Source organism: Globicephala melas, chromosome 1 (assembly GCF_963455315.2).
Source record: "Globicephala melas chromosome 1, mGloMel1.2, whole genome shotgun sequence".
Classification (NCBI taxonomy): Eukaryota; Metazoa; Chordata; class Mammalia; order Artiodactyla; family Delphinidae; genus Globicephala; species Globicephala melas.
The window spans coordinates 3,587,482-3,602,077 of NC_083314.1; the positions used below are offsets into that span (position 1 = coordinate 3,587,482).

Here is a 14,596-nt window from a genome sequence, read left to right on the forward strand (position 1 = left end):
TTGTACTATTCAGTTCATACCAGACTTTTTACATATTCCGTCTTCCTATCAATCCTATGAAATGAGTATTATTATACCCATTTTTACAGAAAGAAAAATTGACACACAGAAACTCTAAGTAACTTGTCCTAAAGTCAACTAGAAAGTTGAAGAGGCTGTATTTGATCTCAGGGCTATAGGACATTAAAGTTTGTTATCTTTCTTCTTCACCATGAACTTTTATAATATAAATAATAAAATTAAATATGCCCATAGAAAGCTTACTGGTAAGGCTTTTTCTTTTTTTCCTAATTTAGTATCACTGTGTGAAAATTTGTAAAACAGCAAACCCACAGTCATATTTGGTGTGAAATAAAAGAGCCACAAGTTGAAAACTGTCAAGTTTTCAAGTTTCCATTTCATCATCCAGAACCTAAAACACCTAGAGCATCACGGTCAAACCTGAGGCATTGTCTTGGGTGGTCGAGTTGGAGATGTGTGCAGGTGAGGCAGCGGGACTGCTGTGTGCAGGGCTGAGAGTGGTTACTGGTGGGAAAGTTGTGTCTGCAGGCAAGATGCTCGGTGCAGTCCTCTCTCCTGGAGCCCCTGTAATCACAAAGGCCATCAGCCTTCCTGCCCTGCAAGGGCAGAGGCCACACAGCCCACAGAGGCATGTTTATTAATAGAGGCTAAGGCTAGGGCTTCCCTAGTGGTGCAGGGGTTAAGAACCTGCCTGCCAAGGCAGGGGGCATGGGTTTGAACCCTGGTCCAGGAAGATCCCACATGCCACGGAGCAATGAAGCCCATGCACCACAACTACTGAGCCTGCACTCTAGAGCCCACGAGCTACAACTACTGAGCCCACATGCCACAACTACTGAAGCCCATGCACCTACCACAACTACTGAAGCCCATGCACCACAACTACTGAGCCTGTGCTCTAGAGCCCGTGAGCCACAACTACTGAGGCCACATGCCACAACAACTGAGCCCACGTGCCACAACTACTGAGCCCACGTGCCACAACTACTGAAGCCCACGCACCTAGAGCCTGAGCTCCGCAACAGGAGAAGCCACTGCAATGAGAAGCCCACGCACCGCAACGAAGTGTAGCCCCCCGTTCGCTAGCAACTAGAGAAAGCCCGCGCTCAGCAACGAAGACCCAAGGTAGCCAAAAATAAATTTAAAAAAAAATCACTTTAGAAGCTAAGGCCGGGCAGTAAACACTCAAGCATTCCTGCTACCTCACAACCTATGCGTCTACAAAATGGGATGAAAAATAACACGGCTTATGGGAGAGAGGAGTTTAAAGGCAGACACCTCAGAACCTATGCAGCTTTGGCATCACAGCACACATTTTAAAAGTATCTGGGACCTCGGGAGAAAGCCTGGACTGCCCAGGGAGGCCAAGCCTCCTGGCGGGGGGCTGCCTTAAGCAATACTGAAAATGCACAGAGTGGGTGCCGCTGGCTGGCGCAGGGACCACAGAGATGGACGTGAGCTCTGAGGGCAAAAGGCTGCTGCGGTGAGGTTACCACAAGAGGAACTGTCGCCCGCCCCTGCCAAGTGCCGTGGGTGAGGTGCACCTCTCTGGAGGGATCCCTGGGTGCAGGTGCTTCCTTCCGATTTTCTGAAAATAGAGCTGAAGGGGATCCCGCCTGTGCAGTTGCTGAACTGGGGGATTGTTTTCCTTCCAGCTGAAGGTCACCATACTACCTTCACTATGAAAGCTCCCCTTGCCAGGAAAAAGCAAACTGGTTCAGAGCCCAGGGACTTCCCATTATATTGACAGCATCCCCTTCGTTTCCAATTACAGATGAGCTAGTGGGTATAGAATCAAGGGTTGTCGCCGATAAAAGCCCACACTGTATTCGGTTAGGACTTTTCATGGTCAAGGTTCAAAGCACCCACCGCATGTCACATCTTTCCTCCCACGCACAGACACCACACCCAGAATCACAGCACAAGGGAGCAACGTGTATTCACTGGGTGCCAACTAGACGCCTAGCACTATGCTAGTGGTCCTGGCAGAAGCAAAAGAAATAGGGCTAGCTCCTAGTTGAGCTTTGTGTGGTTATTTCACTGTCACGATCCCTGGGGTCACCGGTTCAAGGGTATGAGGTGGGTCCTGCATCTGCAGTCAGATGCTCAGTGTTTCAGCCGAGTGACACACGCATGCGCATCCCCCAGATGGCTCTGACGTGAGCCCTCAGGCACCCTCCAGTCACACACATCCATGCCACTAGGACCGAACATGCATCTGCTAAATTTTCAGTTTGGGTTCTCAGCTCAGTCTTCAAATACCACTGAACCCCAAATTTAGCTAAACTGCGGAACAGGACGAATAGCTTAAACATCAGTTCTTCAGGTCGGGCTCCTCAGTGGAAGCCTCCCACAGAACCAGGAGAAGAGGAGAAGATGCATTTTTTTAATCCTTTGAAAAAAAATGGTAGGCACACAACTGGCCCTCTGCAAATTTTGAAATCAGCTAGGCTTGGCTTTAGCCTTCCTCCACACTTTTTTCTACTCCTCGCTTCACTAGCTCATTCTCTCTGCCCCTCCCCAAGGTCCCTGGTCCTCATGCCATTCTGAGGTCTCCCACCCTCACCCTCTGCACATCCCTGACCTTCCCTCTTCATAGGAAAACTACGTTCCCTGGTTTAGTAATCTCAGCGATGGCTTAGGAATGGCAATTACAATTTGAATGAGGTTAATTAATCCTAATAGATGTTTAATTAGTGGAATTAACCCCTGGGAGAGGAAGAAGTCCTTGATGGGGCAAAGCAGACTAAATTGTGTGACGACCAGCCTCCCAGGTCAACCCTCCTTAGCTTTTTCCCACATCCTTCCCATCCACAACTTCTGTGGATTTGCTAAAAGCTCCAGATCTTTTTACTGCTGTTCCCATGGCAGCCAGAGTGAGTGAAATGGGGCAGGGAGACAAGGGCAGCTCTTTCCCCAGCTGTTTATGCTTCCTGGATTGCCTGTCATGATTTTGATGCCGAAGGAGCAGTTTTAATACTTCAAAATAATAATTATTCTATCTGATACACTTGGCTTCCTCGTTGGAGCCATACTTAAAGCAAGGCCACTTCCCTGCCAGGCTCCCCATTCATATCTTTAATTTTCAGGCACTCAGGTCACTAAGTGTATACATGTGGCTGTGTGCATTTGCAACCTGAGAAACATGCTTGTTTTTTAGGATAAAAAGGGGCACCGTGAACTGATTAGACACGAGTTTTGGAAAGATCAGGGAGAGGATATTTTGCAGTTTTTATAAATAGAGATGCTGAACTGAAAGAATCTTGATGTTTGAATGGAAAATATGAGCATCCTTTTTTTTTTCATTCTTTTAAAACCGATGTATTTGTGGTTATAACTTCTCAGTGCCCTTTATTGATAATGTACACCATCTACTCTTCCCTGTTTTGTTTAGGTAGGAGGTCTTTAAGGAAAGAATCTGTGCATATATTCTTTATTACTAGCAAGAAGTTTTCACTGCAGAATTATACTTGCCTAAACTATAAACAAACATATAAAGCCCTGACTAACCCCCTGAACAGGTCTTTCCTGTATTCTCATAATTCTCATTCTTTATCAATTCATCACTATTACAAGGACTTTTGTTAGGTGCCCTCTTGGAATAGGGGTGACTCTGAAAGTTTGAAATTCCAAATCCATCCACCAGCAAATGCTACACGTGGAACAGTGGTTGGAGTCCCTCACTCCGTACTTAGACGGTGTTCATGTGCTCTTTGTATTGGCACAAGTCTGAAGGAGCCACAAACTGGACTTGACATTCCTGCCCAGAGCTGGGGTGAGTGCAGAGAGGCACCCGCGGGTCTGCGGGAGATGGCAGGTGAGGCGTCTGGGCTGGTTAAACTCTAAGGTAGGAAAGCGAGATCATTGTATCAATATCTCCCCATGGCAGGGGAAAATTTTAAATACCAGGAAGTTATAAGGAGCACACTGTTATTATAGTTTACCAAACTGTGAAATGGCCCAGTCTGTTCAAGTGCAAGTCTGCTCGTCTTTAAGTTCACCTGCCAGAAGCACCCGCGTGCTCGTTTACACATCTCGGAGCCTGTCTGGGTTGATGCAGCCATAGGTGGCTCATGTTTCCAGGTGGCTTTTGTGACTTTCGGGTCACTATGAGCTTTTGGAATTCTCCATCAACTCCACAACTGAAAGTGAGGACATTTCTTTGTAGGCAGAATAAGCAAAGAATCCCCCAATATACAAGAATCTCTTACACGAGGAAAAGACCAGAAAAATGTGTGAGAGATGTGAGAGACAATGGCCAAATAGTATATGCAAGTATGCTCATTATTATGAAAAAAAGTTTAATGTAAATCAAAGCATAAATCAAAATGAAAAATGTTTATCATACTGACAGAGTTTTAAAAGATTGATAATAGCTAGTATCAGAAGTGATATGAGGAAACACACTCACAGAATTATATGCTGAGAGTCTGGAAGATAGACAACTTTTTAAGGAACAGTGTTTGGGGAGAGTGTATTTTCATTGTGTGTGTGTGTGTGTGTGTGTGTAATGCTTCTATAATGCTGTTTTGCAACATGCATACATTAATTTTACAGAGATAATATTACAAAATTAAATTTAGTGATGCATGTGAATGCTTATTGTAATAATTTTTTAATTTTTGAAATGGTGTATATTATACTGTTACAAAAATAGATTGAGGCATAGTTTTCCCCTTCATATATTAGTAAGCAAGAAAAATTTGATTACATTCCATTCCACAGTACAAATCAATCATAAACATAAAATAAATAACACCTATAGGTTTTAGCCCAGTAGAGAATTGAAATATCACCAAGATTATTTTCCAGAAAAGAAAACGTGTTGTATTGTTTGAAAGCATAAGAAATTTTCCAAGCTAATTTTATCACTAGTATTACTGAGCCAGAGCAAGTTAGTATTTTTAAATAATTCATCCATATGTCCAATCTATTTCATTTTAAACCTTTTTTTCTCGCACTTTGCTTCATATGTAAATCTCTGGCTTTAACGTTTTCAGGGGAAAAAATTGGGGAAATAAAAAGGTAGGAACGTTGTATGTGTGTATTTGTGCACGTGAGGTGAAATGTGGAAGCTTTGAAATAGAAAACTCTGTGTGATGTTATTCAGTCAATAAAAAAGTTTAGCATGAAAAGTTCTACGTAGCCATCAGTTCCCTCATCCTCACATTCCTTTTGTTAAAAGGAATTCCAACACTTGCAATGTTTAGATAGGTCCCAGCCACCTCCGCTGCCCTATGGTAGGAGGGAAAATGGGATAAAGATTAAATATAAATTACTGTAATTGATATAAAAGGCACTGAACATTTATTCAACCACTTACCACAGCCAATAAACTTCATCCGGATGGTACTCAAAACACTGCGTGTACCCATCACCCAGGAATGTGATGGTGTTACCCGTGCTTGTGTTTCAAGCTAAGATTGATGACCTTATTGAACAAATATCTTAGTCTTTTTAAACAGAACATGTCTATTAACCAGTTTGCCTCAGAAAGTGGCACACAGCACATTATTTAGGAAAAGGCAGGAACCAATCTCAGGATGGTCAGTTTATGTACCAGATACACTTGTGGACCTAACATTAAACAGAGAACGAGTGGATCAATGGTGTCCCTGGATTCTAGGAGCATCAGAGGTTTTCCCCAGCAGAAATACCTCCCATGTCACTCTGATATTTTGCTACGAACAGGACCACGTCATCTTAAATTCTACCATTGGGACTCACAACCCTAATTAAATACTTTTTTAAAAAAAAAAAAACAGTGCAAATATCCCTGGAAGAAATCCAAATAGCAAAGCTGAATTATTAATCCTCAGTGTGTTTTTTTAAAAAAAATAATAAATTGTCTGTCTCCAATCATTTTCTGCTATTGAGGATCTGGGATTGAACCAAGAAAATTTCTACTTTGGGGTAAGAGCTGGGGAGTGTGAGACAAACAAAGACCTGAAAGAGGACATTCTGACCTCCCTGGGGCTACAGAAAACTTAGGTGAGCAGGAACCAGGAAAAGGATGCAGCACGTGGGGATCAGAGGACACCGAGAACCGCCTCTGTCCCCCGTCAACACACCCTGATTTTACTTAGGGGGACTTCCCTCCCTCCCCGTCTCCCTAACAACAGGCTTCATTACGTATGCCGGCCAATATTTCATGAACACCTAGATGTTCTACGTTTTACACACTTTAGTAAAATCTCACACGTAGAAACTGAACATAATTTAAACTGTTCTGATAACTTTAAAATTTAAAAAGTAAAAACAAAGAGAGACAAGTTTTTCCCTAATCCCGTCTCAGTTAAGATCGCTGCCAACCTGTCACAGCAAGAGAACTATCATTATCCCAAGAGTTCAGGGATGCTTCCGTGGTGGTACTTTCTGGGCTAGGAGGAGACGTGGTCTCTGAGGAGTCATTTCCTCGTTCAGAGATGCTTGCGAGTGAGAATGCAGTGGTGTGAGCAGGTAAGGGATCACCTGCAGGCAGAGTAGAGGGCTCTTCTGTTGTGTTCATTCCTGTCACATTCATGGGAGATGGAGGGGGGAGAAAATAAACATGTGAGTCACACCCTGAATCATATCATCTGAGCCGGCTAACTCCCCAGCCCATTATCGCATGTACATAAATATACTTACCTATACGTGTGTATATACACACACACACACCATACAGATATGAGTTATGGTGTGTGTGTGTATATGGGTTGTGTGTATATTTGACAATGCGTACACATGTATGCACATGCATATGTACAAATATAGATGCATCCAGAGGGACAGATGGAATATATAGACTTAGACAGAAAGCAAGCTGCAGAACAGGGGCTAAAGGTGAAAATGGGGAAATGAGGTGAAAGCAGCTATTCCCTGCACTCTTCTCACTTCACTGGTGGATTCTCAACTGTCCAAAGCAATTGGGTTCAGAAGGATGAAACACCAGGCGTAAAGAGGATTAAAAGAAATTGTGGAAACCTGATCAACGAAGAAAAGAATAAAGAAAGATAAATTTGGAAGGGGATTATTAGGAGGGCTAGGCATTCCAGGAGAAGAAAATGAAAGACAAGAGTTCTAGACGCACACACTGTTTTTTTTTCCTTAATCAATCAAATTCAAACAAAGCAAAGACCAAGCAAAAGACTGGAAAACAAAATTCACAAACAAGTATACAGATGACCCAAGTCTACAAAAATGTTTTTTTCATGATAACCAAAGAAACACAATTTGAGATACTGATATAACTTTTCCCCCAGTTTCAGTTCACTTCAGGAAAAAGAAAACTGTGGCAAGAGAAAAGAAAACTGTAGCGAGGGCGTGGTGAAGTAGGTCTGTGCACAGCTGAGATGAGCACACAAATGGAAAAACGTGCCTGCAGAGCAAATGAGCACCGTGTACTAAAGGCCTTTACATTTGTGTGCTCTCTTATTCAGAAAGTGGATTTCTTTATCTCGAAGAATGCTGAAGTACACCAGTTTAAAAAAAGAAACATGTTGTGCTCTCTGAATATTAGGATTATAGAGGTGCATTTTTTTCTGAATTTTCTGTTTAACATGTGTTTACTTCTATGAATAGCAAATTTTGTTTTGCAATATCTAATTAATAAAAAATTGAGTTATATCACACAAGCATTTTAATTAACTCAGTTCAATAAGATTGGACAAGCGAGAATAGCACAAATATGGGAAAAGGGAGAGAATGGGGGGCGAATCAGAAAAGGAGCAGAAGTGCTAAGAAGGGCAGAACTAAGAACGGAAATGGAAGATCACTGAGTAGAGAATTAAGAAATGGAAACAGAAATGACGCAAGGAAGTCCCAGCTTTATTCATTAATGTTGAAGGTGATGTGAAATCCATTTTTACTAAGTACCCGTAAAACCCATCTGAGCTGCATGGAATTGCCTCGACGTCAGTGTACACGAAAGATCACAGAACTATTCTATGATTACAGAAATCCAAAGAGATAGGACAGCTGTTATATGTGTTCTTTTCCAAAGAAAAATTCCAATCCCTAAAATTTCATAGCCTAATAACTCACAAATAAATGTTTTTATTAACAAACTTTTACCCATAATTACATGTCAACATGTTCAACTAAGTAACAAGCAAATGGTGCCTTCCTGTCTTCAGTGTCAAATCCTAAATCTAACTTTAGTGTTTTCTCTCATCGTTACAGTATATACTGAATAAAAGGAGGGGAGGTGGGTTGGTGGGGGAGAGACTGGAGGGAGACAGGGATGGGGAGAGAGACAAGATGGAAGGGTGGGAGGAGCTTAAAATTCTGTCCAATAACATTCATTCACATTCAACATTATAGACGACCAATTATTCGTTTGTTGTTTTCAGGTTAAACTAATTTTAGTGTCAGCGAAGTTCCAATGATCTCATTTGCTTTGAGGAAACTGTTGCAACTTTTTCCCTTTATCACCCCCTCCATGCCTTTGCTAGATTTGAATACCAAAGAGGGAAAATCACTGCAAATATCTCATATAACAGTGCTTTACTGTTCTGAAGAGTAGCATTCCTAAGGATTACTTCTAGTCAAGAGCAAATTCAATTCATGGTGTATGAAGAAAGGGTGTTTGGAGAACCACCCTCCACCTAGAAGCCTTAACATCCTTGCAGACATTCTAAAGCTCCATGCACATTCCCTCACTTCATAAATAAGAACTGAATTTAGGATGAGAAAGCATGCTTCAGTTGCCAATTCCACATTGCCCCTGTGCTCCCGCTTTGGAGAGATACTGGTTTCCACTGACCACATTCTCCTAGGCAGTATTTGGGAGAGAACGTTCTGATTTGCATTGGGGGCCACTATTTTAACTTACCTGGTTTCACCATTTAGGGGCTTGTTGTGATCGAGTCTGGGCAGAGATCAGGACACTCTCAGTAAGGTGAGGGTCACCTACTGTTTTAAACCTTCAGTCCCCTTTCTACTCCCTCCCATTCCCCTTCTGCAAAAGTAACCTGTTTCTATGGTGGAGATGAATTTACTCTTCTGTAAAAGGTGGAGATGCTGAGTTGCATGTCTTTAGGTGGCATAAACCAATCACAATCTGCTATGCACCAATGACTTTAACATATTTATAAAACCTCTCTGCCATGGTAGAGTTTCTTTAATAATCCACTTCTCAGAATATTTTGAATGTGCCTCATTAGAACTGTGCATTATAATTGTTAAATCAGGGTTATCTTAAGGGCTTTACTTATCTTCTTAATGCATAATGTCAACCATATGATTAATCAGGACATCAATAATATAATTTCAATAACAATATCATTTAAGTGGTGTAATTTATTTTTAACCAGATCTAATTTTTCTTTCTTCTTTGACACTTCATATATATGAAGTTATTGTCAGCATCTTCATTGCTTAAATTTATCTCAGGATTAGGACACTTGTTAAGACAATTCAGTTGTACAATCGAATTTAGAAATGATTATTACAAAATATCTCAATATTGTCAAAACTTTTCTCTTGCAGGAATTTATATAGATATATAAAGTTACGCTTAGAATTCTAATTTCTCATATAGTTCCTTAACTATGAAGTTTTGCAATCTAACTAAAATAAATTGATTTATTTATAGTGGCAAAGTTTAAAAAGAGATTGGAAACCTGCTATGTGATTTACTGTCAGGTGTAAGAAAAGCTATAATTTATACACAATAATATGTCTACAAATAAAAATATGTTCAGGTAGTTATCAAACTTTATATCTTACAAGCAGGAATGTTAAGAACAAGAGAATGTCAAGGACTATTCACGATTATAAAGTTGTCCTTACAAAACGATTTCCCAAGAAAATAATAGAAAATTCTATCAATGTTAAATATATAAACTTGGCAAGAATAAGTAAAATGTAAATACCTTGAGTGGAAGAAGAGGCTTGTTCTTCTGCAAAAAGGAAAACAAACATCTCTTAGAAAGTTTCAAACTTCATACATACATATGTAAATATAAGTTAGATTTATGTGTATATATATATATATATATATGTATATACAAACAGCATCCCTATGTTAATTCACATTCACAAAGTGACAATTTTCAGTACATTTTACCCCGGTGAAACCATAGTCCTTCTCTTAATATCATGCTTACAAAGCCCAAGTATGTCAAAACTATGCTATTAGTTTTTGAATTCTCAGGTAAAATAAAAATAATAGAAAAAAAAGAGAGCTTTGGAATTAATTTCAAGTCTGCAAAAGACTTTGAAAAGACTTCTGGAAAAATTTTCCCAAATGCATTCCTTTACTGAGATGATGATTATTGATTGAGTACTTACTATATTCTAGACATTATACCACATTCTAGGATAAAATACGATCGAGTTATAGAAATTCTCTGCCCCCAGTGAGCTTAGTTCAATGTGAGATATAGAACAAAAAAAAGAAAAGAGAGAAAGAAGGAAGGAAGGAGGAAGGAAGGAAGGAAGAGAAAGAAGAAAGAAAGAAAGAAAGAAAGAAAGAAAGAAAGAATAAAGAAAGAAAGAAGGAAGGAAGGAAGGAGGAAGGAAGGAAGGAAGAGAGACAAAAAGAGAAAGAAGGAAGGAAAGAAAGAAAGAAAGAAAAGAAAGAAAGCCATACAGTGTGATGACAGATGAGAAGAAATGTGATACAGAAACAACTATGAGGATCACCTAATTCAGACTCCCAGGGTTGGTGGCTGGCTGGTGGAGGAGGTGTTAGAGGGGGTTTCGTGGGTACATTTAGTCTGTGACCTCAAGGATTATGGACAGCTACCTTAGTCCTAGAATAAGAAGAAGTTGGGATTTATCTTGCAGGCTTTAGCCATCGGCAAGAGGTGTTAAGGGGAGGTCTAATGGAGAAGCATTTCAATTTTCGATCAGTCTTGTTATGAAATGGAAGATAGATTATCAGAAGGCAAAGCTGGGAACAGGAAAATGAGGAGACTTAAAGAAAAGCATATGAGAAGGATGATGTCCTACGTGAGGAAAATGGTACCCACAACTCAAAAAAAAAAAATGGGATTCATGAAACACTTAGGAAGTAGTCATCAAGGTTTTGTAAAGCTTTGAATGCAAGGAGGAGGAGGAATAATTGGAAAGACACTCAAGTTGGTAACTGAACATCTTAGTGAACTGCAGTAGGGAGACTGTGGATGCTTTCACTGAGTGAAAGAACAAAGGAAAACAGGTGGGAGGGGAGCATCTGATACGCCTGAGACTTCTGCGTGAAAACGCTTAGCAGCGCTATCTGTGGAGGTGAGCAGCTCAGGCTATACATCTGGGCTGAGGCTGCAGATCAGCATATGGACAGATATTACAGCTGTGGAGGTGACGATTCCAAGTCATATAAAAGAGGAGCATCCAGGATAGAACCCTAAAGGTTAATGTTGAAGGAGAGCCCAGCAAAGGCGACCTAACATTCCATGCAGTGGAGACACCGAAGTCAACAAGACTTCAGAGTGAGGGTTGTTTCAAGAAGGAAATGATTGAACTAAGACGAGTACTAACATGGGTCACTGGATTGATCACTAGGGTCTGTGGGAATGTTGGGAAAACCGGCTTTATTGGCGTGATGGGAACTGGATTCCATCCACATCGAGTAAGACGTGGATCCATCCGCCATCTTAGTAAGAGACAATTAAATAAAGAGATCATAAAGTTCTCCCCTAAATGACAGTCAACTCACCTTGTGAAAGGGCGGCAAGCAGCAGATGGAAGTATGGGTGCGTGAGTATTTAAGGTACTTCCTGCCTTGAGATTTTATTTTCTGAGAATAAACTGATCTGAAAAAACTCTCTCCCCTCAGAAGCACCATCAGAGGTGTATGACCCAGTATTCGTCAATCACATTTCCTGGCTTATTCCTCAAAATAAAATGTATTTTTGTATTTTATATATGTATATGTAAAATATATATTATATAAATATGTGTAATTAAAATATATTTTTAAAAATATATAAAATACTTTCTTATTATAGTACTCTATGTTTTCTTCCTTTTCTTTAAATTTATTTTATTGAAGTATAGTTGATTCTACTTTTTCTTAACCATTCATACTTAATATTGTTTTAAATTTATATTATTTGCATTTTTGTCCCTCCTCTTTAGTCAGCTTTTATCTTTCTATCCCATAATATAAAATGACTTTTTTAAAGTTTTTTTTAAAGTTTTTATCTTCCTGTTAATAGTCTTCCCTTTCCTCTCGTTTATTCCTATTTCCTTCTAAATAAAGTTCTTAGAATTGTGTTGATTTGTAAAAAAAAAAAAAAAGTAATAAGAGAAATAAAATATCAGCCTATCAGTAACTAACGTCTTGTGTTTTAAGTGAAGAAAAAATAGCCCTCGTGGTAATTGTTCATAAAGAATTTAGCATATTGCCACATTCAAAATATTCAAGTTAGTTTAAGTGTATGAACACATGTCATAGAAGACACCCCTCTTCTTCATCTGAGAAATCTATAAGGTTTTAAGTATCTAAAGCTATTCTGATGTGCCGCTTCTCGGTATAAACACTTAAATCCTTGGAACTTCAGACAAGTTCACTTGATTCAGTCAGGTCCCAGAAAGATGTATCGTTTTGCTGGCATGCTATTAGTGGCTGCTTTTGAACATGATGAAGGTATGGTCCTTTTCCCTGGAAAAGCTCATAACCCATAAGACATAGAGATAGAGATAGAGATTTAATCTTCAGTGGTCTGCACAGACATTTAAGTCATAGATGTACTTTATTATGACTAATAAATAAAATCCTGTCCACCTGAGGTCAGCAAGAATCCCACAAGATGAGGATGCTGAAGAAGAGAAGAAGCTTTGGCTACATAGCAAAGAGCCTTGCGCATAGTATGTGGTCCACAAGTCATTACTGAATGATTCTGAGCATGAGTAAATGCAAGGGAGAAATCAGACCTGAAAACAGCAGCTTTGGGACAAAAGCCAAGAGCGAGCATTAGAGACTAGGTGAGGAGACTGAATGTTGTCCTGAGTGATGGAATCAATTAATATAGAGGAAAAATCAAATAGTAGATTTGATGACAGAGAAAAGAGAAATCTTAATGGTACCCATACTAGCTCCATCACTAATTCCACAGACCACTCTAATCTATTGTTCTGATCTATTAATTTTTTGCCACTAAAATATGTAACACAAATGACATAGAGCATTTTATAACAAGGAATTATAATTTATCACATATTTATTGTGGACATGAGAAAAGAAATGATGGCACAACAAGGAAGCTATTTCTTTTTCACCTAAGAACTATGAAGACTAGAATAAATCTGCTAGAAATGTTTCCAACCAGTAGACCACTTATCAGGCCACATTTGTGTCAAATGCCCCAGAGATACTCATTTAATTCCAACTGGTTTGAAAGCAATGCATTTCTTTAAAGGAAATAGATGATGTTCAGTATTTTAGTCTAAGTTTGGAAAATGAGAGCAAGCTAAGTCACCAAAATGAAGAAGACAGTTACTAGAGATTTGTCTTTTTTAAAGAACATTTCAGAAATAATATTTTATTACTAATTACTAATGTGTATTGAGTGTTTACTGGGTACCAGGCAGTACGCTAAGCCTTTTGCTTGTATTTTCTTTCTGAAGCATCAAAGCAACCCTCAGGAGCTCAGAGAAGACGGATGCCTTGACCAAGCTCTCGGGGCTGGTCCAGGCTAGCCAGGGCTTGACCCTGAGCCCGTCTGACTCCGAAGGCCATCTCTCCACCCTCCGGCATCCTGCTTTCCCCATCAACTTGGCCCTCTAGCCTTTCTCTCCATTTGACCTTTCAGCCAGGAAATTCTTTTAGCCAGTGTTTTAGGTTCCATAGAGGTCAGTGTTTATGAAAAGCTCAGAAGCTGAGTAAAAAAGCATCTTAATCAAGATCGGACCTCAGAGTAAATGACTCATAGTGTTACGAAGGCTAAAATAAACTTGACCCTAAATAGAGACGTTCAGACTAAATTATAGTTTGCTAAGTGAATGCTCTCTGTATGGTACAGACCAATATCAGAAAATCCAGTGGTGTGTCAATTTAACTTACTACAGGATATTATTTTGACAGGAAAGGCAACCAAACAACAGTAACATCAAAAGAATTACAACTCACACATCTCTTGTTTAGCTGTGAAGAGGTTTCTGGAGTTTGGGAATAGAATAATAACATATCTGTATATCTATATATCTATAAGTTATCTATCTGTACCTATATCTACATATTTCTGGTCTAATCATGGTCTCATATCTAACATTTCCCCAAATCCTTTAACCTTCAATGCAACAAAATTCAGCGTCCATGGAACACAACATAATATCTAAACATTGATCACACTTCCTTTCTTCTCTGTTCCTGTTTACTTCCCATAAAAGCTTCTCACATTGAATATGCATTTTCTTTTCTATCCATTTATCTCAGAAGCTGATTCTAAATTTGTCCACTCAGTGACTTTAGTGTATTAAAACACAGATGCTTATGTTTTATTTCATTTTTTTATAGAGTATTACACACACACACACACACAGAGCCTTCTATCTTTTTGAAAGAAAATTCCAAGCCCTCGGCAACACAGTTTATACTCAGTGTAAGATTAAAACCGCTTGTTCTCATGGTCACAAAATCCCTATA

The 14,596-nt window shown here is 39.6% G+C and overlaps 1 protein-coding gene across 1 annotated transcript in view; it reads right to left on the minus strand.

Moving 5' to 3' along the window:
• PTPRC (protein tyrosine phosphatase receptor type C) overlaps window positions 1–14,596 on the minus strand; it is a 123,065-nt gene that overhangs the window by 58,484 nt on the left and 49,985 nt on the right. The window contains exons 3-4 of the mRNA XM_070046258.1: window positions 9,879–9,905; window positions 442–585 (exon numbers count right to left, since the gene is read on the minus strand). Of these exons, the coding sequence (XP_069902359.1) occupies window positions 442–585; window positions 9,879–9,905 (171 nt within the window). The remainder of the gene's footprint in view (window positions 1–441; window positions 586–9,878; window positions 9,906–14,596) is intronic.